The following is a 23,070-nucleotide window of genomic DNA, read 5'->3' as shown; positions in this document are numbered from 1 at the left end:
GACAGCCTATAAGGCTGAAAAGAGACAGTGGGGGACAGAAGGTACACAAAAGTAGGGACACAAGAGTCCAAGGGCGAACATAGAGTCCTTCCACACTCCATGTGCACATGTTTGTCTGGCCACAGGACACAATTACCGCTTATTTACGTGTCTGTCACCCCCAAAAGACCACCTGAGGGACCAGGTTCCTCGCCTACCATCCCTTTCTCATGCTGGGGCCTAAGCATGCGGCAAATCCAGGCTTGTTCGGCCTTCTCACTTGGGCCCGTTGGCTCGACTGTAACTGGGGGCGAGAGCGCCACGCTCGGTACCCCGGCCCCGTCCAGAAGTCCCCGGGCACCCAGGATAGAGCCCTCAGGCGGCAGGAAACCCGGCTGCGCCCAAAGGCCGGCCGTTGGCGGTGACAGGCCACCTGCTGCTGCGAGGCCGGTCGGGAGGCCCCGCCCCGGAGAGCCCGCGCTGGCGCCTGGGGAGAGCGGGCGGCTGGCGGAAACACGGGTGGCCGAGCTGGGGGTAGCGAACTGGGCCCGTGAAAGCACGGAGTGCTCTTCTACCCGAGCCTCTGCGCGCTGTTAGAAAGAGCCCCGGCTAGGGGCCAGAGGCGTGTATGACCCTGGGCAGCCTCTGCTTTTGCCCGCGCGTCAGTCTCGCCATCCTCACAATGAGGTTGGCGGGGCGAGGGGGAACCCTATGGGGTACAAAAGGGCTGACGCGGGGACCGAAGCCCGGAAATGAGAGTGAAAGAAGGCGCGAAGACGACCCTGGGGCTTGGCGGCCTCTGCGGCTAACGGGTCGCCGCCCAGTCCTCGGAGCCCGCAGGCCACGCCCCCGCCCAGCAGGCCCCGCCCCGAGATCTTAAGTCTCACGGCACCCTCCTCCCACCTCTCTGGAAGCCTAGCCGGCCGCGCCTTCGGATCGAGTACTGTCTGCGCTCCGTGGACGCGCCCTCCACCTGCCGACCGACAGAACTGCCTGTACCCGCTTGTTCTCCTTGCGGCCCGGTGAGCCCGGCCCCGGCCCGCCCCAGCCCTGCACCCTCAACACCTGCCCTCCTCCCTCTACTCCGGCCGAGGGGACCCACGCGCCACCTTTAATTTCCCTCCTCGCCTCCCACCCTATTTTGCATTTTACCGTTTTTTTTTTAACCTCTCTTCCTTCACTCTTTTCCTGTTTTGCCTTTGTTCTTTACCTCTCGCGCTCAAAAGGCTGTAATATAAGCCCTCTCCTCTGCCAGGGTGGGGGGCCTTCAGCGATGATCACCTCTCCCATTCCAGGCGGCTACAGGCCTTCCTAGGGCTCTTTCTGCTGGCAGGAGCTTTGAACTGCTTGATGCGGCCTCCACTGGGCCCATTCCAACCTCTCTAACCTCAAGCCCTGCTCTGGGCCCTAGTCTCTGAACCATCCTGATGCCCCCCCCCCACCTCACTTCCAGCACCCCCACTCACCAGAGTCTGCTGTGTTATGGGATGCTTCCCCAGAGTACTGAATTACACTAAAGCAGAAATCTGAAAGAGCAGCGTGTGATACTAAGAGGTCAGACCTGGGAGAGAGGACTTCTGGGTTCACCCCTTCCTCCCCTGTGTCTGTCCCTCTCCTCCACTGTGTGGACTTAATTAGCCCCCAGCTGCCTGTGGGAAATGGACCCTGTTCCCTACCCTCACATCCCCCAGGCAAGGACTGAATACGCTAATGTGCCTTGGGCCTTTTCCTTTTGCTGGGTTTGTAGTCCTTTTAAGGCCCATTTCCCTTTCTAAACTCTCCTCCTTTGCTCTACAGGACACATAGTATGACCATTAGATATTTCGTCTACCAATCATTTTCTATGGAAAACCAAAGGGACCAGGCCATGATAGCCACTGGCAGCTTTGAAGAACGGGACATCTTTAGAGAAGCTTGACCTTGAAGGCCTCAGTGTGGGACCTAACAAAGCCGGGTAAGAGTCGAGTCTAAGGGAGGAGTCTTCTACTGCCTCAGCCCTGTGGTCTGGGGGCGGGGTCAGCAGGATATTAACAAAAATAACTGGCACCACCATCCCAGTAAAGTCACTCTTAGAGTTCACAAAGCACTTTCCTATATCCTTGGTCTTCTTCTGGCCCTTAAATTGACCCTGACAAGCCAAGGATGGTAATCCCCATGTTACAGAGGAGGAACAGTGAGGCCTCAGTGGGACAGTGATTAGCTCCAGGAAATCAGCAGCAGAGGAGAACCTAGTGTTCTAAATACATGTTGTCGACTCAAGCTTTTGACTACCCTTGAGATTTCGATTAGGAATCAGATGTATGTTTTGGACTGTCCCTGAGACTGTGATAATCAGGTGAAACTGATTATTTGCTGGGGAGTAATATATGATTAATTCTTTCCAGTTAGACCTTAGTTTAATCTTCTTAGTAGGGTCTTTAGCACAGGGACCTTTGCTTCCCATACCTATGCCTCTGAAGGACCTGACTTATGGCAAACCCAAGGTAATATTCAAAATGGCAACTTAGCCTTTGCACTTGTCTCCAAGATGGGCTGGGTCTTATATTTCTCTGACCTTCACAACACATTGCAATCTAGATCAAGGTCAGGACATGATTGACTCATGTTGTTATCATGTCTCCAATGCCCAGAAGGGATGCCATTTTTGCCTGAACCTTCTCAGAACTGTCATATTGTCACAAGAGAACTGGGATGTTGGACTTCCTCATGAAAGGCCCTGCCTGGGCCTGGGGCTGAGAAAACAGGAATGAAGTGACCTGGGCACCAGTGTAAAGCAAATTGTATAAGCTTTGGAGCCTGCAGACGGGACTCTTACTAAGTTCCCTCACAGGGCTGCTCTGAGAAGTAAGTGAGCTAATAGAATGTGCCAGAGGGGTGAGGAAAGGTGTGGAGCACTTCCTGGGAAATGAGAATGTCAGGGCAGGGACTCTGCGGGTTCGGGAACACCCTCATCAACCCCTTCTGTTTCCTGAGTGCAGCCTTCGCTGAGCCTCATGTGGGCCAGGCTCCAGGGAAACATGAATAAGGACAGCAGCCGAGTGCTGAGTAGCCTTTGGATTTCCCAGCCACCTGGGATGAGAGGCCCAGAAGGAGGAAGCCTGGTGAACATCTTGCTTCCATCCGTCTGTGTGTTCACTACTGTCACCATGTCATTCCTCTGTTGGCCAGCTCTTTCCTCACAGCCACAGCAACAGGGATAGCCAATTAGGTGGGGCTCAGAGTAGCCACTCCTCCTCAAAGTAAACTCAGGGGAGAGAAGCAGGTCACCCTCCCCCACTAGGGTGCTGGGCTCACTTCCTCCCAAGGCAGGGGAGGAGGGTGTTTTTCCAGTTCTGAGAACAAAATGGGGGTTTTGGTTTCCTTCGTCATTCTTTATAGCTCTGACCTGCACTACTTCCCCATCCCCACCTCTCATGAAGACATGGCTCCCCCTGTATTATAGGATGAGAGGAAACTGGCCAGAGAGGGAATAGTTTTCCTGTGTTACACAGCAGGCTGGGAGAGGAAGGAAGATACTCTTAGCCCTAAGAACTGCACAGTATCCTTCAAGTCCCAGCCAAATGTTACCTTTCCTAAGTCTTTTCTGACTACCCACCCTTTCTTCTCTCACAGTGGGGGTGGATGTTCCCTCCTTTGAATTTTGAGAATACGATTGATTCTGCAAGCCCCAAATGCAGCTTGAAACACCTGCCCACCCCCAGTGCCAGACAATAAGCCTCCCTCTAGGGTAGATATTGTCTCAGTGAACCAGCGCCCCGCAAAGCAAAGCGAACTCACTGAAAGAGTGACTCTAGAGAGTCCAAGCTGTGTGTGGGCTGGTGGGGAAGAGTGAGGCCGAATTGAAAGGGCTGAATAGGTCTTGTTCACTCCTTTTCTTCTAGACTTAGACAGTTCCAGACTCCTAGGAACCTCTGCTGCTTAAGACATTCAGGGCATAACGCCTGTGGGTTTGTACCTGTCAGGTCTTAGTCTGGCTGAAACCTTCCCCCCCTTGTTTGCCTGCCCTCTAGACAGAGCTGCAGAATCAGGAACACGGGGATCAGTGAAATCTCTGTAGCCCACAGACAAAGGGCTGGGCCAATGCCTGTTTGCAAGGCAGTACTAGGACAGCTGTGATCCGGATACTCCACGTGGTGAAGGAGAGGACTTCTCAGGCAGAAGTTACTTCTCCAGCCCCTGTTTCAGTACCTGTGGAGCTCACTCCTATTTGCCTTCAAGGGGCAGCTCTGAGCCCTTGCTTAGGAGGGGGTGATGCTATCAGAGAAGGTAGGGGCGGGATAGTAAGAGAAGTTCTGAAGGTTTGGCTGCTGATGGACCTTATCTCTCCTTGGCTTAGTCTCCGGCAGAGTTCCTCTGTCTCGTCTTATTGCTGACAGAAGGTGCCCCCTTCTCCAGTTTTTGTTCATCTCCTGGGAGGTTGCAGGAATCGTCATTATGGTTGGGTTCAAGGCCACAGATGTGCCCCCTACAGCCACTGTGAAGTTCCTGGGGGCAGGCACAGCTGCCTGCATTGCTGACCTCATCACCTTTCCCCTGGATACTGCTAAAGTCCGGCTACAGGTGAGTGGATGAAGCCTGCATTTCTGAGGGTGGCTAGTCCGCTCCCTCCCCGAGACACAAACTCCTCAAGGGCCAGTGGGGTTTTGGGGACTGTAAGTTTTAGAGCACAGGGATGGCAGGAGATGGGGAGGGCAACCAGCTGCCTTGGCCTTGCAGATCCAAGGAGAAAGGCAGGGGCCAGTGCAGGCTGCGGCCAGTGCCCAGTACCGCGGGGTGCTGGGCACCATCCTGACCATGGTGCGCACCGAGGGCCCCCGCAGCCTCTACAGCGGGCTGGTCGCCGGCCTGCAGCGCCAGATGAGCTTCGCCTCCGTCCGCATCGGCCTCTACGACTCCGTCAAGCAGTTCTACACCAAGGGCTCTGAGCGTGAGTGTGGAGCTGGGCCATAGGCCTCTTGGCCTCTTCTCAGTGATGGTCGATCCTAGCTCTTCCAGCCGCACAGTTCCTTTAGGCCCCAAGACCTCTAGGAGGAATTTCAGATCAGAGGTCCCTGATTATTCTGATGATTCCCAGGCTGAGTTAGGCTCTGAGCAGGGCATCAGCTCATGACAGTTTTCATAGCCACTTCAGGAGCAGGTGGTATCATCCCCGTGTTCCAGCTGGAGAGGCTGAGGCTTACCTCGGGTGGAGGAGGGGACTCAGCCAAAGGCTCACAGTGAAGAGCCAGGAAACTCCCAGGACTTCAGCTTTCAAGGCCAGTGCTTTTCCATTTCACCTTCTCAGCATGCCACGTCCACCCTCCAGTTTACACTTGTGGAAACTGAGAACCCAGATTCAAAGGTTTCCTTTTCCCAAGATCACATGTCAGGGAAAAGTAGATGAGGGATGAGAACCCAAGTCCTGTGAATCCCAGTCTGAGAAAGCCTTTCATGTTTTTCAAATGGAAATGATTCTCGGGAATTCCCTGGTGGTCCAGTGGTTAGGGCTTTCACTGCTGGGGCCTGGGTTCAGTCCCTAGTTGGGGAACTAAGATTGCACAAGCTATGCAACGCAGCCAAAAAAAAGTTTCTCATTTCTCAGGGCCATTTAGGAGGTGAAATGAAGTGAATAGAAATGCTTTATGAAAGAAAATAGCATTAAGTCTCATTTTGTCCTGTTCCTTGCTCTGTCCCAGTGCCTGGCACATAATAGACACTGTATAATGCAAGACATTCTTAGAGCAGAGCTGGATTGGGTCTTATTAACAGGGGACACTGAAGACAGGTTTCAGTGATGTGGTTCTGGTGAGGAAAGGTGGACACTAGTGGAATCCCAGCTGGCCACTGACCCCCATGGCTTTCCGACAGATGCCGGCATCGGGAGTCGCCTCCTGGCAGGCAGCACCACCGGTGCCTTGGCCGTGGCCGTGGCCCAGCCAACGGATGTGGTGAAGGTCCGGTTCCAAGCGCAGGCCCGGGCTGGAGCTGCCCGGAGGTACCAGAGCACTGTTGAGGCCTACAAAACCATTGCCCGAGAGGAGGGGTTTCGGGGACTCTGGAAAGGTGTGTACCAGCTGTTTTCTCTTCCCCGTCTTCCCCTCCCCCTACTCCCTGGTCTCACATAGACACCCTTTCCTCCCATAGGGACATCTCCCAATGTCGCTCGCAATGCCATTGTCAACTGTGCTGAGCTGGTGACCTACGACCTCATCAAGGACACTCTCCTGAAGGCCCACCTAATGACAGGTGAATTAGGGGAGATGATGCTGGGTCTCACCCTTCCCCCAAAGCAGGAGCCAGTGTGGATCTGCCTGGAGACCACATCCTTCATCCCATTTCCCCTTTGCTTATGCAGTGAGTTTCTCTCACTGAATTGAAGCCAGCTGGGGTGAAGTTGCCACCGTGCACCTTGAGGCCCTGAGGCTACATGGGCAAAACGACTCAGAGGCACTGGGAGAGTTTCCCACTGGAGTCCCTGGGTCTAAAACCACGAGACCATAGTTACTTCAATCATCTCCTTCTGGAATTATCGGGGGAGGAGTCCTGATGCCCCCTACTCCTCCTTGACAGACGACCTCCCTTGCCACTTTACTTCTGCCTTCGGGGCGGGCTTCTGCACCACCGTCATCGCCTCCCCTGTCGACGTGGTCAAGACGAGATACATGAACTCTGCCCTGGGCCAGTACAGCAGCGCTGGCCACTGTGCCCTCACCATGCTCCAGAAGGAGGGACCCCAAGCCTTCTACAAAGGGTGAGCCTCTGACCTGTCCCCCCCAGTTCCAGGCCTCCTGCCCCCCGTACCTGTCACACAAATGAGAACCACTGGGCCTGAGTGGCAACCACATGTCAACAGTTTCTGATCCTGGTCTTGGCATTCTCATGCTCTTAACTCCTCCCTCCTGGAGCTGCTGTCATGCCTGTTTTATGGGTGTTAGAACGGAGACTCCCAGGAGACTGTTGCCCACAGCTCCATTTCTTGGGCCATCCTGACTTCCTGGGAGGCAGAGCATCTGTCAGGATGCCAGGGTGCACTAGAGATGACCTGTGTTTTCTCCCCCTCTAGGTTCATGCCCTCCTTTCTCCGCTTGGGATCCTGGAACATGGTGATGTTCGTCACCTACGAGCAGCTGAAGCGGGCCCTCATGGCTGCCCGCGCTTCCCGGGAGGCTCCCTTCTGAGCAGCTGCTGACCCGATCAGCATTGGCTCCAGCTGCAGCCTGGCCCTGCTTCCTTTTTCTTCCTCCCCTTCTCCCCTTCCCTCTCTTCCCATCCCTCTCTTCTGCTCCCTCTCCCACCACCTCCCTTCCCCCTCCCCACATTCTCACCCCTCAGCTCCCCGTAGCCTCTCACAGTCCAGGTGGAGTTGACCCCAGCTGACACTGTGGAAAGCCTGGCACTATCCAGGATCTCAAGCCCCCAGTCCCCTAAAAAGCCCTCAGCCTGACTCTTCATCCTGCTTCCTGCCCCTGAGCCCAACTAGCACATCATCCATAAAACAAGCTCAACCTTGGCGTCTCCTCCCTCTCTATCACCACAGGTCTTGGTCTACTGGGCCCTTTTGGCACCTGGTGGGCAGGGGAGGAGCCACCTGACTTGAAAAGTGGGGGCGGGCCCGTCTTCCTCCAGCAGTCCGCTCTGGTTGGAGACCATCTGGTCCACCTCCGTCTCCAGACCAGGCCAGGGCTGAGATGGGAAGTGAAGGAGCGGCCTGGAGTCCACAGTTGGCCTGGCTCTCTCGCCAGACCACTTGAGCTTTCTCTCACCAGCTCCTGGTACTCCAGCACCTGCCTCCAACCCCTCAGTAGGCCCTGGGCGTGTTATTCTGCAGAATGAGTGTTCCTGTTTGCCCTCCATCTCCTGTGCTGCTTGGACGATTTAGAGGAACTTGGGGATCTTGGATGCTGTGACTAATTTTATTCCACTTTACAAATGGGAAACCCACCTCCCCCAAGTCCCAGGCCTAGTGAGGGCAAGTCCATCCTCCACAGCCACACCCTTAGGGGGCAGCATGGCCTACAGCAGGCTGCAGAGCAGACACCCAGCCTCAGCCCGAGGAGTCTTTCCGTTTAGTCTCACCCTCACCCCAGGCTAGAGATCCCAGGCAGGGAGGTGGTGACAAGCAGGGGTGTCAGCCTCCCTGCCCCTCTTCCTGCTGCCTGGCCTCAGTCAGGAAAACAGATGGGCAGAGCTATTCTGTTTCAAGGGTTTGGGGACTCTGAGGTTCCCTTATCTCAAGGCATCTCATGCACAGCTGGGCCCTTGGAATTAAGCCATCCAGGCCCATTTTATAGATGTCTGAAGAAGCTGAAGGATGGGACAGGTCATGCAGCCAAGGACACATAGGAGATCTGCAGCTGAACTGAGTCTGGGAACCAGATTCCTCCCTCCCCCTGTGTACCAGTGCTGGGGAGCTGGTGCTGGGGTCCTTCAGGAGTCCTGTTAGGTGGCTGTGGAGCCAGGCCCAGAGACCTTCCTGCTTCAGCCAGCTGGTGCTACCAGGCCTTCCCCACTAGTCAGAGTTGGAGGCTGGGCTCTTCAGTGCTCAGGCAAGGGGTCTCACATGTCAGGGTTGTGGAGAAGGAAAGAGGGCCCAGGATTCCTCACTTGAGCTGAGGTCTCAGTCCCCAGGAGGGACAAGGTTGGGTGTCATGAATCAAGCCAGGGTGGCAAGGGGTCAGCCTAAACAGGGGATCCAGTCAGTGTGCTTAATCCACCCTAATTCTCACATTAATCCTGTGAAACAGGTTATTCACTGTTTTGCACGAGAGGAAACCGAGGGGCAGTTTGTTGCCCCAGGTGTATTTGTCAGCTGGCTCATGGAACAGTCTTGTGTTTCAGACACTCGCTTGGGCATGAGACCACCAGACTTCATTGTTCTAGGAATGATCCTGAGACACGAGCTGGGAGAGGTTGTAGGAACACTGACCAGCATACCAGTAGGCCGCAGTAACTCCTCCCTCGCTGCCTGCACCAGACATGCAGCACTGAAGACCACACTGACCTAATAACAATCTCCTAAATGGCTCTCAGCAGGCCTGAAACCAAGCTTCCCTGAGAATCACCACGAGGCAGAGGTTAGGAGCAGGCCCTGCTGCTGGCCTAGAGGAGAGCTAGACTGCCAGAGTTTCACCAGGCAGGTCCTCACCCACTCGCTGTCAAACCAGGGCATCTAGTACCATCTCTCCACCTAGGTCCTGCCTCACGGCAGAGTCTGCTCCACTCCTCTGGTTTCCACTCATAACCTAACCCTGTCCTTGGGGGCTATAAGACTTCAGCTCAGAAGTAAGGTGTGGAATCCTCGGCCTGCAAGATAGGGATCATAAATAGCTTCAAAGAGGTGAAGCAATTTGCCCAAAGGCACACAGCTGGCAAGAACTGGGGGTGTACCTAACTCCAAAGCCCACATTATTTAATGAACCGTGGGTCAGATTCTACATCTCAAGGTCTGCGGCTTTCTCCCTGATGGTTTGAAATGGCTTAAGCTAATATGATATTTTGAATGGTGGAATTGAAGCAATATCTATTCTACGGGGCCCTCTTTTGGCCCACCTCTTTGTTTTTTTTGGGGGGAGGGGCTGCACTGCGAGGCTTATGGGATCTTTGTCCCCCAACCAGGGATTGAACCCTCACTGTTGACAGGGAAAGCAGAGTCCTAACCACTGGACCACCAGGGAATTCCCTCTGGTGTCTCTTAAGTCATTCCATGTAAGTGTCCACCCTCTCTGTCATAAGCTTGAATCTCTCCTAGCCCAAGCCCAGACTTCAGTGAGGGGTGCCTCCCCGGGCACAGAAGGCAGACTGGGGAAGCAGGTGTGGTCTGCACAAGCCCAGGTGGGCCTGGAGGCTGGCACTCCCATAGGCCATATTGGCAGCAATGCTGTAACCCTGATACCTATGCCATGAGTTCACCAAGCACCTTCACATCAGTGAGCAGCCTGAGGAGGCTTAGGGGTTCTGCCTTACCAGCAAGATGGATAATAATGTCCAAAGGGGCAGGGGCAGGATTAGAAGCAGAGCCCAGTTCTAAGAACCTGCCTAGTTCTAGCTCAGGACCCACTGCACAGAACCAGCAATGGAGACTGGCAAGGCAGAAACCTAAGCCATTTCTGGCACTGTGTCCTTTGCGCTGCCTCTAAGCAGAGTGAAGTTGTGAGAAGTGGCCTTCAAGGTTCTGATGTAGCTTTGCCACTGAGCCCTGTGTGACCTGGGACAAGTGTTTTGCTCTCTGTGCTTCAGTTTTCCTGAGTACACTGTGACTATATCACACTAGAGACTGCCCTTCCAGAGAGTTTGTGTCATGAGAAATAGATCTGGGGACCCTCAGAGATGATGCCTCACTGCACCTCACTATCAAGGTGGGAGCACAGAGGCTCTGAACCCTCAGAGACCTGGCCAGGCTCACATAGGATGGGGTCCCAGCTCCTCAATTTCTTGGGCCCCGCCCTTGCCTCTGCTCCACGAGAAGGGCTGTATAAAGCTCTTCTCCATCTAACACATAACTCTCCTGGGTGTAGCTGGAGGATAGGAAATAAAACTTTATTGTGTCAGTTCAAAAGTCCCATGCCATCCAGTCCTCATGTCCTGTCTGTGCAGTGGGCAGGCTCCCCTGCACACCCTGAGGCTGGGTAGGGGTGGGATCAGGCCCCGCTCACCTTCCCCTCCCCCTGCTCAGCCTCCAGCCCACCCTAGTTACGAATTACGTTATGTCAGCAACGCCTGGCGCAGCATCTGCTTCTTCTGGGGTGTGAGGCGGGTGGGGAACTGGATGTCGAAGTAAATGAAGAGGTCCCCCTTCTTGGTGGGGTCCTCCGGCAGTGGCATCCCCTCCCCTGGCACCTTCTTGAAGTACTTGGGGCTGAGATAGGGGAAGATGAAAGAAGGGAACTCAGAGGGCACGAGAGCCAGACATCTGCCCCTGCTCACATAACCTCAGGCATGCAGCAGTCACCAGCTTCTAGAACCAGTGGCAGGGGAGAGGAGACTGGCTTGTTCCAGACAGCTTGCTCCCTGGAAATCCATTTACACTGAGTCTGTGATTCCAGAGGATTCCAGGAATCTCATTTAGATGGAAACCAGGACAAGGAGGGAAGGAAAGTGAGCAGACCCTGGGTTGGAGTGGGGAGTGCTTGGTTGCCAAGCTTCTCACACAGAGGACTGGGGAAGGGGCTTGGGGGATGCATCTCAGAGTTCTGGAAATTCTAGAGGATGAGGACAACAGGGATTTCCTAACAATGGGGGCCTCTAGCCTCCACGATGACTTCATACAAGTGAAAAAGGCACTCCATTTGTCAAATAAATGCAGCCCACAGCTTGGCCAGAATGGGGGCTGGATTTCGATCCCTCTCACCCCCTTGAACTGGGTGCCACCTGAACAACTGTACCAGGCAAGCCTCTAAGGACCAGGAAGCCCTTCTCCCGTCTATTGGGGCCCAAGTAAATAGACTCACTGGACTATGTCATTAATGGGGATGTTGAGCAGACGGTCATCTAAGGTCTTCACCTCTACGGTGCAGCAGGTCAGAGCCTAGGGGACATGAAGGCCAAAAGTGGGAGTGGTCCCTATGTCCATTTTGTTTGGAAGGTACTTTATGAGACTATCTGATGCCAGGCTCTAAGCTGGACCTCAAGGAGACAAAAGGATGTTCAAGGACTAACAGGTGAGTGAACTGAGCAATTACCTGCCTTCCGGAGTTCACAGTCTGGGAGAAAAGAGTGACATTGATATATGTTATGATGGAGGTAAAGGGGTTGGTGGAGCCCAGGTGATCTGCCCACCCTTTGCTCCTCCACTGTGCCCACTCACCTTGCCCAAGGGGATGGAGTTCATAAAAAACAGGTTGTCATTCTCCCTGCGGAAGCGAGGGTGTAGCTTCTCTTTTACAATGAAGATAATGTCGGCTGGGATGATGTTGGGACCCTGGGCAGGGGAGGCCAAGGGGTGACATGGACTAATTGGCTATGGACCTTGGCCAAGTTCCTTTCTCTATTGTCTCCAAATCTTCATCTGAACAACAAGGAGATTAGACCAGTTTTTCTGGAAGGGCCTTTCCATTTTGGCCTTAGAAAGAAACCTACCCCAATGACTACACACACCCACTCCCTGCCCATCACCCTCCCCTTGCCATTACTCTGCAGCCCAAGTAGATCAACACAGCTGGAGGGCAGCATACTGGGTTGGGGTCAGAGTATTGCCTGCAAGACTGTCCTGCCAAGCTTCATGAAGCCCCAGAACTCTGCTGGAGCTCCTGTGGGAGTTCAACAGAGGAACAGAGGAATCAGACTGGCCCCTACCCACCAGGGTTTCCAGTCTGGGGGAAGCAGGGACACAGTGAATCCTCAAGACTGAGATAAAGGGAACCCAGCGGTGGCAGCTCAGAGAGAGGTCAGGGAAGGCTGCCTACAGAGGGGAGCTTTAGAATTGGGTGGTTTTTTTTTTTAATTTAATTTAATTGGCTGTGATGGATCTTGGTTTTGTGACATGTGGAATCTAGTTCCCTGACCAGGGATGGAACCTGGACCCCCTGCACTGGGAATGCAGAGTACTAGCCACTAGACCACTAGGGAAGTCCTAGAGGTAGGTCTTGAAGTGGGTTTTCAGAAGTAGGTGTTTCATAAGTGAGAAAGGCAAGAGATATGGGCAGAGGAATTCATCTCTCTGGCTCCAAAAATACCATCATTCCTTCTCTTTTCAGAATTTGAGGAATCAGCACACTTTGGACAATAATTTTATATTCTTATTTAAATAAGTAATTTAAAATTATTATAAATAAATGGCTTCTGAGTAGCTCCTACAATTGAGCTTTACTCAGAGAAACACACAAGAAAATCAGGAAGGGTACTTCCCTACAGTCCAATGTCCAAGATTCCACATTCCCAGTGCAGGGTCATGGGTTTGATTCTTGCTCAGGGAACTAGATTCCCACATGCTGCAACTAAGACCTAGCACAGCCAAATAAGTAAATAATTTTTTGAAAAGAAAATCAGAGCATTGATGTTAGGACTGGGATCTTCTTTCAGCTCTGGTGCTCTTGCCCTGGGCAAGTCCCTTCTCTCTCTGGGCCTGTTTCTCACTCTGCAAAATGAGGAGAAGTCCTGGGTGACCCACTCACTGAGGCACTGTGGGAGGCTCTGTCCCTCAGAAGAGGCAATAGGGATCAGCTCATCTCCCCTGCAGACTGGTCTCCCTTCCAGACAAGGGCTCCCAGGGGCCTCCTTCCTCCTCAGTCTTCCCATCACATGAACCCAGGTAACTGACCTTAGACAGCTTTCCCAACCCTCACCTGGTCCCCTTCCTTCTCAAAGGTGATGCGTGTGCCCTGCCTCCAACCAGGCTTTACATCGATAGTGAGGATCTTGTCTTTGATGGTAGAGGAGTACCCATCCTCGTTCAGCACCTGTAGCGAGATGATGGGGAAGGAGGTAGGCTCAGGATTTCCCAGCTGGCTTTAACACACGTGAAAGATGCTCCATGGGATCTGTGTGCAGCTCAGTCCTCCAGCACTGGGAGAACCTGTCTGAGCCATCCCTACTCCCATCCTATTCCACTGGAATCAAGAACTTATGATTCCAGGATGGCAGGATATGTCATAGGGTTGGGGCCTGAGGTGCCAAGCATTCCCCATGAGTTGATCAAGGTCACAACTCCAGCCCTAGAAATTACGTGGTCTTAATGACTGACAGACACACGGTGAACACGCACTGACTTGCTCTCCCACCCCAGAGGCTCTGACCTGGAACCTCTGGCAGATCTCTTAATCCCAAAGGGAAAAAAACGGAGGGCAACATGTCTTGGCCTCTCCCAAAGCATTCCTCTATCGTCCATCTATTTCCCAGTCACATGCCCAGTTGGGTGCCCTCCCTCCATGGAAAGCATGGCTGCGGCTGGCATCTCCTCTGCTGGGCAGATGTGTGAGGGGTCTTGCTTGGGTGCCTAGCACAGGGCTGGACCAAGGGACAGGGGCCAGGATGGGGTCTGGGACCTGAGGCACTTGAGGGTCTTCTTCAACCAGTCCCCTTCGGAAACATGCCATGGCCCACCCTCATGCCCACATGGCTCCTTCTTACTCCTGAGGCGAACACCCAGAAGAAACCTGCAGGGGACTGGCAGGAAACACCCAGAGGGCAGAATTCACAGGCGACTCCTCCCGTCCAGAGCCTTCCCACTTCCCTCAGGGATGGGGCTGAGCTGAGAAGGGAAAGAGTTGGTCCCCAGTAGGAAAGCACACAGAGGGGATTCCTACAGGAGGAAAGAGCCATGCTAAAACCCTCAACTGTCCCTTCCAAACTTCAGATTCTAGAATTCAACCATCCTAGGGCTCCAAATCTAAGATTCTATGCTTCTGTGAGACCATAGCTGAGGTCTCCACTTAGGATCAGGGAGGAGGTGACCAGTAGGGTTGGAGGGGATAGAAGATGGCTCCCAAGTACTCACCCTTCGGGAGATCTTAATTTTCTTGGTGCAGCCAAAAAATAGGTCCTCCAGGGACAGGTAGAGGTCTCGTTCGATTGGAAGATCCTGTTTCTTGACCCCTCGGCCCCGGAGCCCCCCAAATTTCAAGTCCACCTCATTTCCTTCTGGATCAAAAAACTCTGCAGGAGGTGGGGAGAGGTGAGGAGTAAGAGAAATTATGTCCAGAAACTCAGATTCACAGACTATCCCTCACCTCTTCAGTCCCCAAGTGTAACACCTAGCCCCTCATTCCCACCTCACAGACTTGAGGCCTGCTTGGCCAGGCTAGTGTGCTGCCCTTGTAATAGGGAAGCACCTTTGAATTCTATTACAAGGTAATCACTAAATGGATATTGCTTATAAGCTTAAATTATACATAAAGGCCCATCTCTGGGAAAAGGAAATGGCTACCCACTTTAGTATTCTTGCCTGGGAAATCCCACAGACAGAGGAGCCTGGTGGGCTACAGTCCATGGGGTTGCAAAGAGTCAGATACAACTTAGCAACTAAACAACTGGGAACCCCGCCTCCCAGGTGATGAACATTAAGCTAAAATGCCTTTGCTCCGCTCACAGGAGACATGCTGACCAGGCTCACCTATGAATGACTGAAGGGAGGAAGAAATGAATACATCCTCTTCTAAGGCTGAGTGAAACTAGGAGATGTTTGACTTTCAGTTCAGTTCAGTCGCTCAGTCATGTCTGACTCTTTGCCACCCCGTGAACTGCAGCACGCCAGTCCTCCCTGTCCATCACCAACTCCCAGAGTTTACCCAGATTCATGTCCACTGAGTCAGTGATGCCATCCAACCATCTCATCCTCTGTTGTCCCCTTCTCCTCCTGCCCCCAATCTTTCCCAGCATCAGCTCTTCTCAGCAGGTGGCCAAGGTATTGGAGTTTCAGCTTCAACATCAGTCCTTCCAATGAACACCCAGGACTGATCTCCTTTAGGATGGACTGGTTGGATCTCCTTGCAGTCCAAGGGACTCTCAAGAGTCTTCTCCAACACCACAGTTCAAAATTCTTCGGCGCTCAGCTTTCTTTATAGTCCAACTCTCACATCCATACATGACCAGTGGAAAAACCATACCTTTGACTAGATGGACCTTTGTTGACAAAGTAATGTCTCTGCTTTTTAATATGCTAAGTTGGTCATAACTTTCCTTCCAAGGAGTAAGCGTCTTTTAATTTCATGGCTGCAGTCACCATCTGCAGTGATTCTGGAGCCCAGAAAAATAAAGTCTGACACTGTTTCCACTGTTTCCCCACCTATTTTCGATGAAGTGGTGGGATTGGATGCCATGATCTTAGTTTTTTGAATGTTGAGCTTTAGGCCAACTTTTTCACTCTCCTCTTTCACTTTCATCAAGAGGCTCTTTAGTTCTTCTTTACTTTCTGCCATAAGGGTGGTGTCATCTGCATATCTGAGGTTATTGATATTTCTCCTGGCAATCTTGATTCCAGCTTGTGCTTCTTCCAGCCCAGCGTTTCTCATGATGTATTCTGCATAGAAGTTAAATAAGCATGGTGACAATATACAGCCTTGACGTACTCCTTTTCCTATTTGGAACCAGTGTGTTGTTCCATGTCCAGTTCTAACTGTTGCTTCCTGACCCGCATAAAGGTTTCTCAAGAGGCAGGTCAGGTGGTCTGGTATTCCCATCTGCTTCAGAATTTTCCACAGTTTGTTTGATCCACACAGTCAAAGGCTTTGACATAGTCATGTTTGACTTCACTCCTCCCCTTTTAGTTTAAAGGAAGGCTGAATTCTAACTCAGGCAAGATGGTTCTTTGGCACAATGGGTCCCACCATCTTCTTGGTCTCCTGACTTTGCAAATAAAGTTGCTATTCCTTGACCTAACAACCCATCTGTTAATTTATTGGCCTGTCCTGAAGTGAGCAGTACAAGCTTGGACTCAGTAAATCCTCAATTGCAGATCCAAAGATAATCATCTCTTGAGGCTCTCCACCGCTTCATCCTCCTCTTTAGACTCCCTTCACCCACACTTCCCTATCTCCCATCCCCCCCTCCCCTCCCCCAACTCTGGGCAAGTGCTCCTCAACTCTGGCTGCCTCAGGAGTGGGAGGAGTGTCCTCTGGTGGCAGTGGTTGGTAGAGCCAGAAATGACGTGTTAGCTTCCGTAGAAGACCGGTCACAGCATGCAGTCCTCCCTACCCTCCCCCAGACTTTATTTCTCCTCACTGTTCAGCCCAGCTCAAGACCACTACAGATCTCAGACTCAAGTTCCTATAAAGTCAGCAGCTGAGATCCGGGAAAGGCAGGGTTAATCACTAACCAGTTAGAGAGGTCACCAATATGTCCCCAAACTCCTCTTTCCTCAACTTCTTCTACCCCTACCCAGCTCTGTGCTGTACAATGGAATCTTATATGCAACTATTAAAATAAATAAGGTAGATCTGTATGTAATATAATGTATAATAAGAGAATCTCTAAGATATAAGTGAAAAAAATCAGTGTAAACAGTGTGGTCCCATTTCCTTAACAAGATGAAAGGCTGTGTGAAAATAAATCTAAACTCATAAATGCACAGAATATTTCTAGAAGGATACATAAACTGTAACAGTGAGTGGCTACTTCTGGGGGAAGGAATGGAGGGCTGAAATTTATTTCTTTTTCAATAAATAGGGTTTTTAAAATATATATATATATATATATGGGGCTTTCCAGGTGGCTCAGTGATAAAGTGGAGAAGGCAATGGCACCCCACTCCAGTACTCTTGCCTGGAAAATCCCATGGATGGAGGAGCCTGGTAGGCTTCAGTCTATGGGGTCCCTAAGAGTTGGACACGACTGAGCGTCTTCACTTTCACTTTTCACTTTCATGCATTTGGGAAGGAAATGGCAACCCACTCCAGTGTTCTTGCCTGGAGAATCCCAGGGACAGGGGAGCCTGGTGGGCTGCTGTCTATGGGGTCGCACAGAGTCAGACATGACTGAAGCAACTTAGCAGCAGCAGCAGTGATAAAGAATCCACCTGCCAATACAGGAGACAACAGGAGGTGTGAGTTTGATCCCTGGATCAGGAAGATCCCCTGGAGAAATGGCAACCCATGCCAGTATTCTTGCCTGGGAAATCCTGTGGACATAGAAGCCTGGTGGGCTACAGTCCACAGGGTCACGGTTGGACACGACTTAGCGACTGAGCATGGATGACTCTCTCTCTATATATATATTTTATGACTATATATATATTTCTTAAAGTAAACAAAACTACTCAAAGAAAAGCATCTTCTACAGCTATATCCTTCCCTAGTAAGGCAGAGGGGCAGGCAGGGCCTCTTACCGTTAAAGGGGTTATCTCCTCCAAAGAACTCATGGAAAACCTTTTCTGGGTTGCCATGGAAGACGTAACCAGTTGTCCATGGGGTCTGCGATCCAAACTCCAGAGGAATTCCGCCCTTCAGACCCTCCTCTCCAAACTTGTCATAGATGCCTCTTTTCACAGCTGTGGATATGCGTCACCTTGACAAGGGGCCAGCATGGGGGCTAAGAGAGCTGGAGGGCTGGGAAGCCAGAGGATATGGGGCAGAGAGGAAGAAGCAGGGTGAAAACAGCCTTATTTCTAAAGTGGCCATGGTCTGGAAGTCTTTAGAGGGAGACACTAGAAGTTAGGGATTTAATTTCACCCTGGGTGGACCTACGTATGGCCCCATAGCCCAGAGGAGAGATGAGAAAAACTAAAACTTGCTGGGGAGGGTTGGGGATTGGAGAAGAAACCAGGAGACTGAGGGTCGGGCTATTGAGCTGGCGTTTGGTTTAACTCAGTCATTACAGCTACTGTCTTATGTGGGTAAATACAGTCCTAGTGCCTTGAGCCTGTAGGATATAAGAAGTCAAGAGCTGCCAAATTCTAGAGCTTGGAAATCCAAAGTCCTGAAAACCTGGGGCTGGGGAAACTTTAGTGATCTTCTGGCCACTCTTCTGCACAGTATCCACACAGCCTCCAGGACAGTGTTTAGGGAACCCACGTGGGCACTGCACCCCACAGAGGCGAGGATCTCTTTCCCCAGGCTTCAGGTTGCCATAGCAGAGAGAGATTTCCCAATCACAGACCTCTCTCTGTCCCTTGGTACTTATGCTGTCCTCAGGGAGAGAGAGATTTGGCTTCTTGGCACTCTGGGAATAACTGGGTATGTCTGCCTCAGCCTTAGCCTTCTTCCCTGGGCAGCAAGGATCTCACTTTGCACCCCTGCAGGGGACAGGTGAGGCCTGGGCGGTGTTGGGGAGCCCCTGCCCCGGGCCCTGCACTGCTGAGACTCGGGAAGCAGGTCAGCCTAATCTGGGGGCTCTCCACACCATGTCCTCTACCTTAGCTTGTGTCTACTTTGCTTAGATTCTGGGCCGGGAAGAGGAATGCTTGCTCTCCATTGGGCCCCCTCAGAAAGCCTGACACTCTTCTGAGTAAGCAATGACATTGAAGGAATGACATTGAAGGGGGGGGCGGTTTGCAGAGGAGCCACCCTCACGCTCAGCCCCAGTCACTCACGGTCACTCAGCACATCGTAGGCCTCTGCTATTTGCCTGAATGTCTCCACTGCACCTGGCTCAATGGATCTCAGCGGGTGGTTCTTAAGGGCAAGTTTCCGGTACCTAGAGAAGAAGGATTAATACCTTGAGGCACAGTCCAAGGCTCAGAGCTGGCTCTGCTGTCAGCTGCCTGCCATTTGTACAGAACCTGAAGTGGAAAAGCTGAGTATCTTTGGCTCCAAGTTTTCCTTTGACCCTTACACCCCTGTTCCAATGAAAACTCACACTGGCTTTTCGTTCTAGATAATGCTTTCTTTTTGCCTCTTCATTTCCACAACTATTGCAGAACCATGTCTTCCTATTTCCAGTTCCCCCCACTCCCACCCGCCCCCGACTCCAGTTTATTCCGTGTGCTGCCACCAGTTTGATTTCTCTCTTTTTGGTTAACTCGCCCTTTTAAGATGCTCCCTGACCAAGTCACTCTCTGCCTGAACCCTTCACTGGTTCCTCCTTTGTCTTTTTTTGTTTTTCCTTCAAGGAGTCAGGATTCAAATCTCATCCAGCTCCAGAGTTTCTCTCTTTTTAAAACAACAAAAACATTTTTAAAAATATTTATCTTGCTGTACTGGCATGAGAAATCTTTAATCTTCATTTCGGCATTTGAGATCTTTTAAATGATGCTTTCAAACTCTCAGTTGCAACATGTAGGATCTAGTTCCCTGACCAGGGATCAAACCTGGGCCCCCTGCATTAGAAGTGTGGAGTCTTAGCCACTGGACCACTAGCGAAGTCCCATAAAAACTCAAAAAAAATTTTTTTGGCCATACTGCACAAGACCAGGGATTAAACCCAGGCCATGGCAGTGAAAGCGCTGAATCCTAATCACTAGGCCACCAAGGAAATCCCCGCCCTTTGAATTTAGTGTAAAACCCGAATGTCTCTCAGATTCGACTCCTCCTTCTCACTCCGCCCTTCTCACTCACTCCCCTTCCTTGCTGCCACAGCCTCTCTGGTTCTTCTCTCCAGGCTCTGCACTCTGCACGCTGCACTGCTCATGCCTTCAACACTCTCCTGCTTTTACCCGGAATGATCAACCCTCTCCAGCCCCCTTCATCTCCTCCTGGCAAATATTTATTCATCTTTCCACATTCAACTCAGGGGTCCGCTCCTCAAGGATGCCTTCCCTGACTGCAGCCTCCATTCTAGATTAGATTTCCTTTCCAGCAGCACCAGTGCCTTTGATGCTGGTATTTAGCACACAGTGCTCCCGCTGTTTGATGGGCCTGTGAGTGAGTCCCTTCAGCTGCTGTGTCCAGTTCTGCGTCCTCAGTGCCTCTCACCAAGTGCAATGAGTGAATGAGCGACATGAACTCACCATTCCACAAGGCAGCCCCTTTTGCTGTGGGACCGCTCTGACTCTTGAGTAACACTTTTCTCTTCCTGAGCTGGGTCTGCTGTTCTGCAACTCTGTCTCCATCCACAAGGGTCACAGTTCTGATCTGGGGCCTTACAGATAGAATCTGCTCCACCTTGAAGGACTTGAAGGCAATTGTCACAGCCTCCCTGAAAGTCCCAAATCAGCCCTTCTCATTTGCAAAGGTTGTAGTTAAGTATGAGAATTGCAATAAAACTCTAACAGTGAGTAAAAGTAATGAGGTTTGAGAAGAGTTCAGCTTTTCATATAAACTTGAGGGATTTTAAGATGATTCTTGGGGCACCTGCTTTCCTGAGTGGGAGAGAAAGGGGTGAAGTCACAGCCTAGAAGTGGCAGCCTAAAATGAATAAGAACTTAATAGCTGGGTGATTATGAATCACTTTGGTACTTTACTTCATTATATGTTTAGTCTTTTGGGTGTGCGTGTGTGTCAAAATCTAGGTACTCCCATAACGGAGTGTCTCAAACAAGTGATTCACGCTTTAAGGGTTGTTTCAGGGAAGAAGGGTTAAAAACTGTCATTTAGAACATAAATTGTTTTTTTAATCACTCTTTATAAGACATGGTTTCAGATGCAAATGACTGCTCTGGATTTTCATCTCATTATCTCATATAATTCTATTTCAGTACCACAACAACTTTTTTTTTTTTTCGAGAGATGGGAAGACTGAGGTTCAGAAAGGTTAAGTAATTTGCCCAGATCCTACAGCTAACAGGTAAGAGAACCTAGGTTCAGACCTCACTCTTTCTAATGCTTCAGTCAGTTCAATTCAGTCGCTCAGTCATGCCCGGCTCTTTGCGACCCCATGAACCGAAGCACGCCAGGCCTCCCTGTCCATCACCAACTCTCGGAGTCCACCCAAACTCATGTCCATTGAGTCGGTGATGCTATCCAACCATCTTACCCTTTGTCGTCCCCTTCTCTTCCTGCCCTCAATCTTTCCCAGCATCAGGGTCTTTTCAAATGAGTCAGTTCTTCCCATCAGGTGGCCAAAGTATTGGAGTTTCAGCTTCAACATCAGTCCTTCCAATGAATATTCAAGACTGATTTTGTTTAGGATGGACTGGTTGGATCTCCTTGCAGTCCAAGTGACTCTCAAGAGTCTTCTCCAAAACCACAGTTCAAAAGCATTAATTCTTCTGCGCTCAGCTTTCTTTATATTCCAACTCTCACATCCATACATGACTACTAGAATAACCATACCTTTGACTAGACGGACCTTTGTTGACAAAGTAATATCTCTGCTTTTTAATATGCTGCCGAGGTTGGTCATAGGTTTCCTTCCAAGGAGCAAGCATCTTTTAATTTCATGGCTGTAGTCACCATCTGCAGTGATTTGGGAGCCCCCCAAAATAAAGTCTCTCACTGTTTCCATTGTTTCCCCATGGAAACAATGCTTCTAATGCTTAGGTTATCTTTCTGCTTTCCAGCTGCGCTTTCTCCTTGTGACATTTCCCTAGACACGTTTCACTGGCCAACCAAATGCTATGAACGGTGGATGACATCACAGACTATCCTGAATTGTTCTCTAATTGATTCATGAGTTTGTGTCTTATTTCTCAACCACTGTAGACTCTCTCCAGTTAGCTCACTGAGATCCCTTACTGGATGTGATCCATGGTAGGCAACAATAGTAGGCAAGGTGACTGAATATTCGCTCTGCCGGTTACTAGGCAAATGGTCCTGGGATAATAATGGTACCTGCCGCTCAGGCTGTTGTGAGGATTAAATGAAATGATAGAAGGTTCTCAGAACAGCATCTGCACAGTTCAATGGAGTGTAGCTATTGTCACTAGTCCATGAAATTATCCTAGATTCCTCCCTTTTTCTTTACCCCTCAATGATCCAATTAATAACTAAGTCCATTCTCTCTTCTCTCTCCAGCTCACTGCCCTGCTTCAAGCCTCATCTTTTTGCCTTGATTATTGTGACAGCCACTGAAGGGGTCTCTCTTTTTCCAATATAGCTTCCACATGCCCTGTATGTCCCCTTTAGTAACATTCATCAAGCTTACTGTGACTTATTCAACATCTGTATTCATCAACAAAATTAAGCTGCACGTCTGATTCACAGTAGTATCTCCAGCTGCTGAGACCACACTGAACCCACATAATACTCACCAAAAAACATTTTTTCAGAAAAATCTTCTGATTCCTGCCCCAGATTTCTCAGAAATACTACAAAGTCCCCGAGACTTGATGGGACTATTCAGAGATAGGATTTATTCAATATCAAAATCCCACGTGACAGCAGAATAAAATTTGTAACATATCTGGCCAGGTCACTCTCCCGTTCGCAATCATGTGGGTCTCTACAACATTAAGGGTAAAGTCTCCTTTGTTCTCACTTTATTTCTAGGAAGACCATGGTACCCAGGAGAACAGACAGGGCATAGAGGGTAAGGGATGATGAATTGGGAACCCTGATCCAACCCAAAGCCAGGATGAGGGTGTGCAAGAAGTAAGAGAAGGAACATGGTTTACCTTGCCTGCCCTAAACTGTGCAGGAAAGTTCAGTTTGGAAGAGATGAGGGTGAGGCCTGTCCCAGCACAACCCAAAAGCTTTGCTCCTGCCCCAACTTACGCATTCTTGATCTGAGCATCTTCTGAATTGCGAGTGATCTGGAGCACAGAGTAATAATCCTGGCCCATGGCTGGCCGGTTGTCAGTAGGTGGATAGTCCTGACTCCAGTGGCAGGTCTGTTAGTCTGCATTCCTTGGTTGCTCCTGACAACCGC

The 23,070-nt window shown here is 50.9% G+C and overlaps 2 protein-coding genes and 1 long non-coding RNA gene across 4 annotated transcripts in view; 1 reads left to right on the top strand and 2 right to left on the bottom strand.

Annotated features, from left to right (window-relative positions):
* LOC138420030 (uncharacterized) overlaps window positions 1-1,499 on the bottom strand; it is a 62,811-nt gene extending 61,312 nt beyond the window's left edge. For both annotated transcript variants that reach the window (XR_011249163.1, XR_011249159.1), the window contains exon 1: window positions 1,446-1,499. This is a non-coding gene — a long non-coding RNA (uncharacterized lncRNA). The remainder of the gene's footprint in view (window positions 1-1,445) is intronic.
* On the top strand, window positions 469-7,468 carry UCP2 (uncoupling protein 2). Its single transcript, XM_069553034.1, has 8 exons — window positions 469-1,001; window positions 1,777-1,933; window positions 4,316-4,539; window positions 4,696-4,906; window positions 5,827-6,021; window positions 6,103-6,204; window positions 6,529-6,709; window positions 7,022-7,468. Exons 3-8 carry the CDS (start codon window positions 4,414-4,416, stop codon window positions 7,134-7,136), a joined length of 930 nt encoding a protein of 309 aa, XP_069409135.1. The 5' UTR covers window positions 469-1,001; window positions 1,777-1,933; window positions 4,316-4,413; the 3' UTR covers window positions 7,137-7,468.
* Window positions 7,469-10,473: 3,005 nt separating this feature from the next.
* DNAJB13 (DnaJ heat shock protein family (Hsp40) member B13) lies at window positions 10,474-23,070 on the bottom strand. Its single transcript, XM_069553033.1, has 8 exons — window positions 22,917-23,070; window positions 18,917-19,020; window positions 17,714-17,875; window positions 14,390-14,547; window positions 13,239-13,352; window positions 11,762-11,875; window positions 11,406-11,482; window positions 10,474-10,813 (listed from the first exon to the last, which is right to left on the bottom strand). Exons 1-8 carry the CDS (start codon window positions 22,982-22,984, stop codon window positions 10,660-10,662), a joined length of 951 nt encoding a protein of 316 aa, XP_069409134.1. The 5' UTR covers window positions 22,985-23,070; the 3' UTR covers window positions 10,474-10,659.

This window comes from Ovis canadensis, chromosome 15 (genome assembly GCF_042477335.2).
Source record: "Ovis canadensis isolate MfBH-ARS-UI-01 breed Bighorn chromosome 15, ARS-UI_OviCan_v2, whole genome shotgun sequence".
Lineage (NCBI taxonomy): Eukaryota > Metazoa > Chordata > Mammalia > Artiodactyla > Bovidae > Ovis > Ovis canadensis.
Note: the sequence above shows the minus strand (reverse complement) of the source record. Positions and strands in the feature narration are given on the sequence as shown.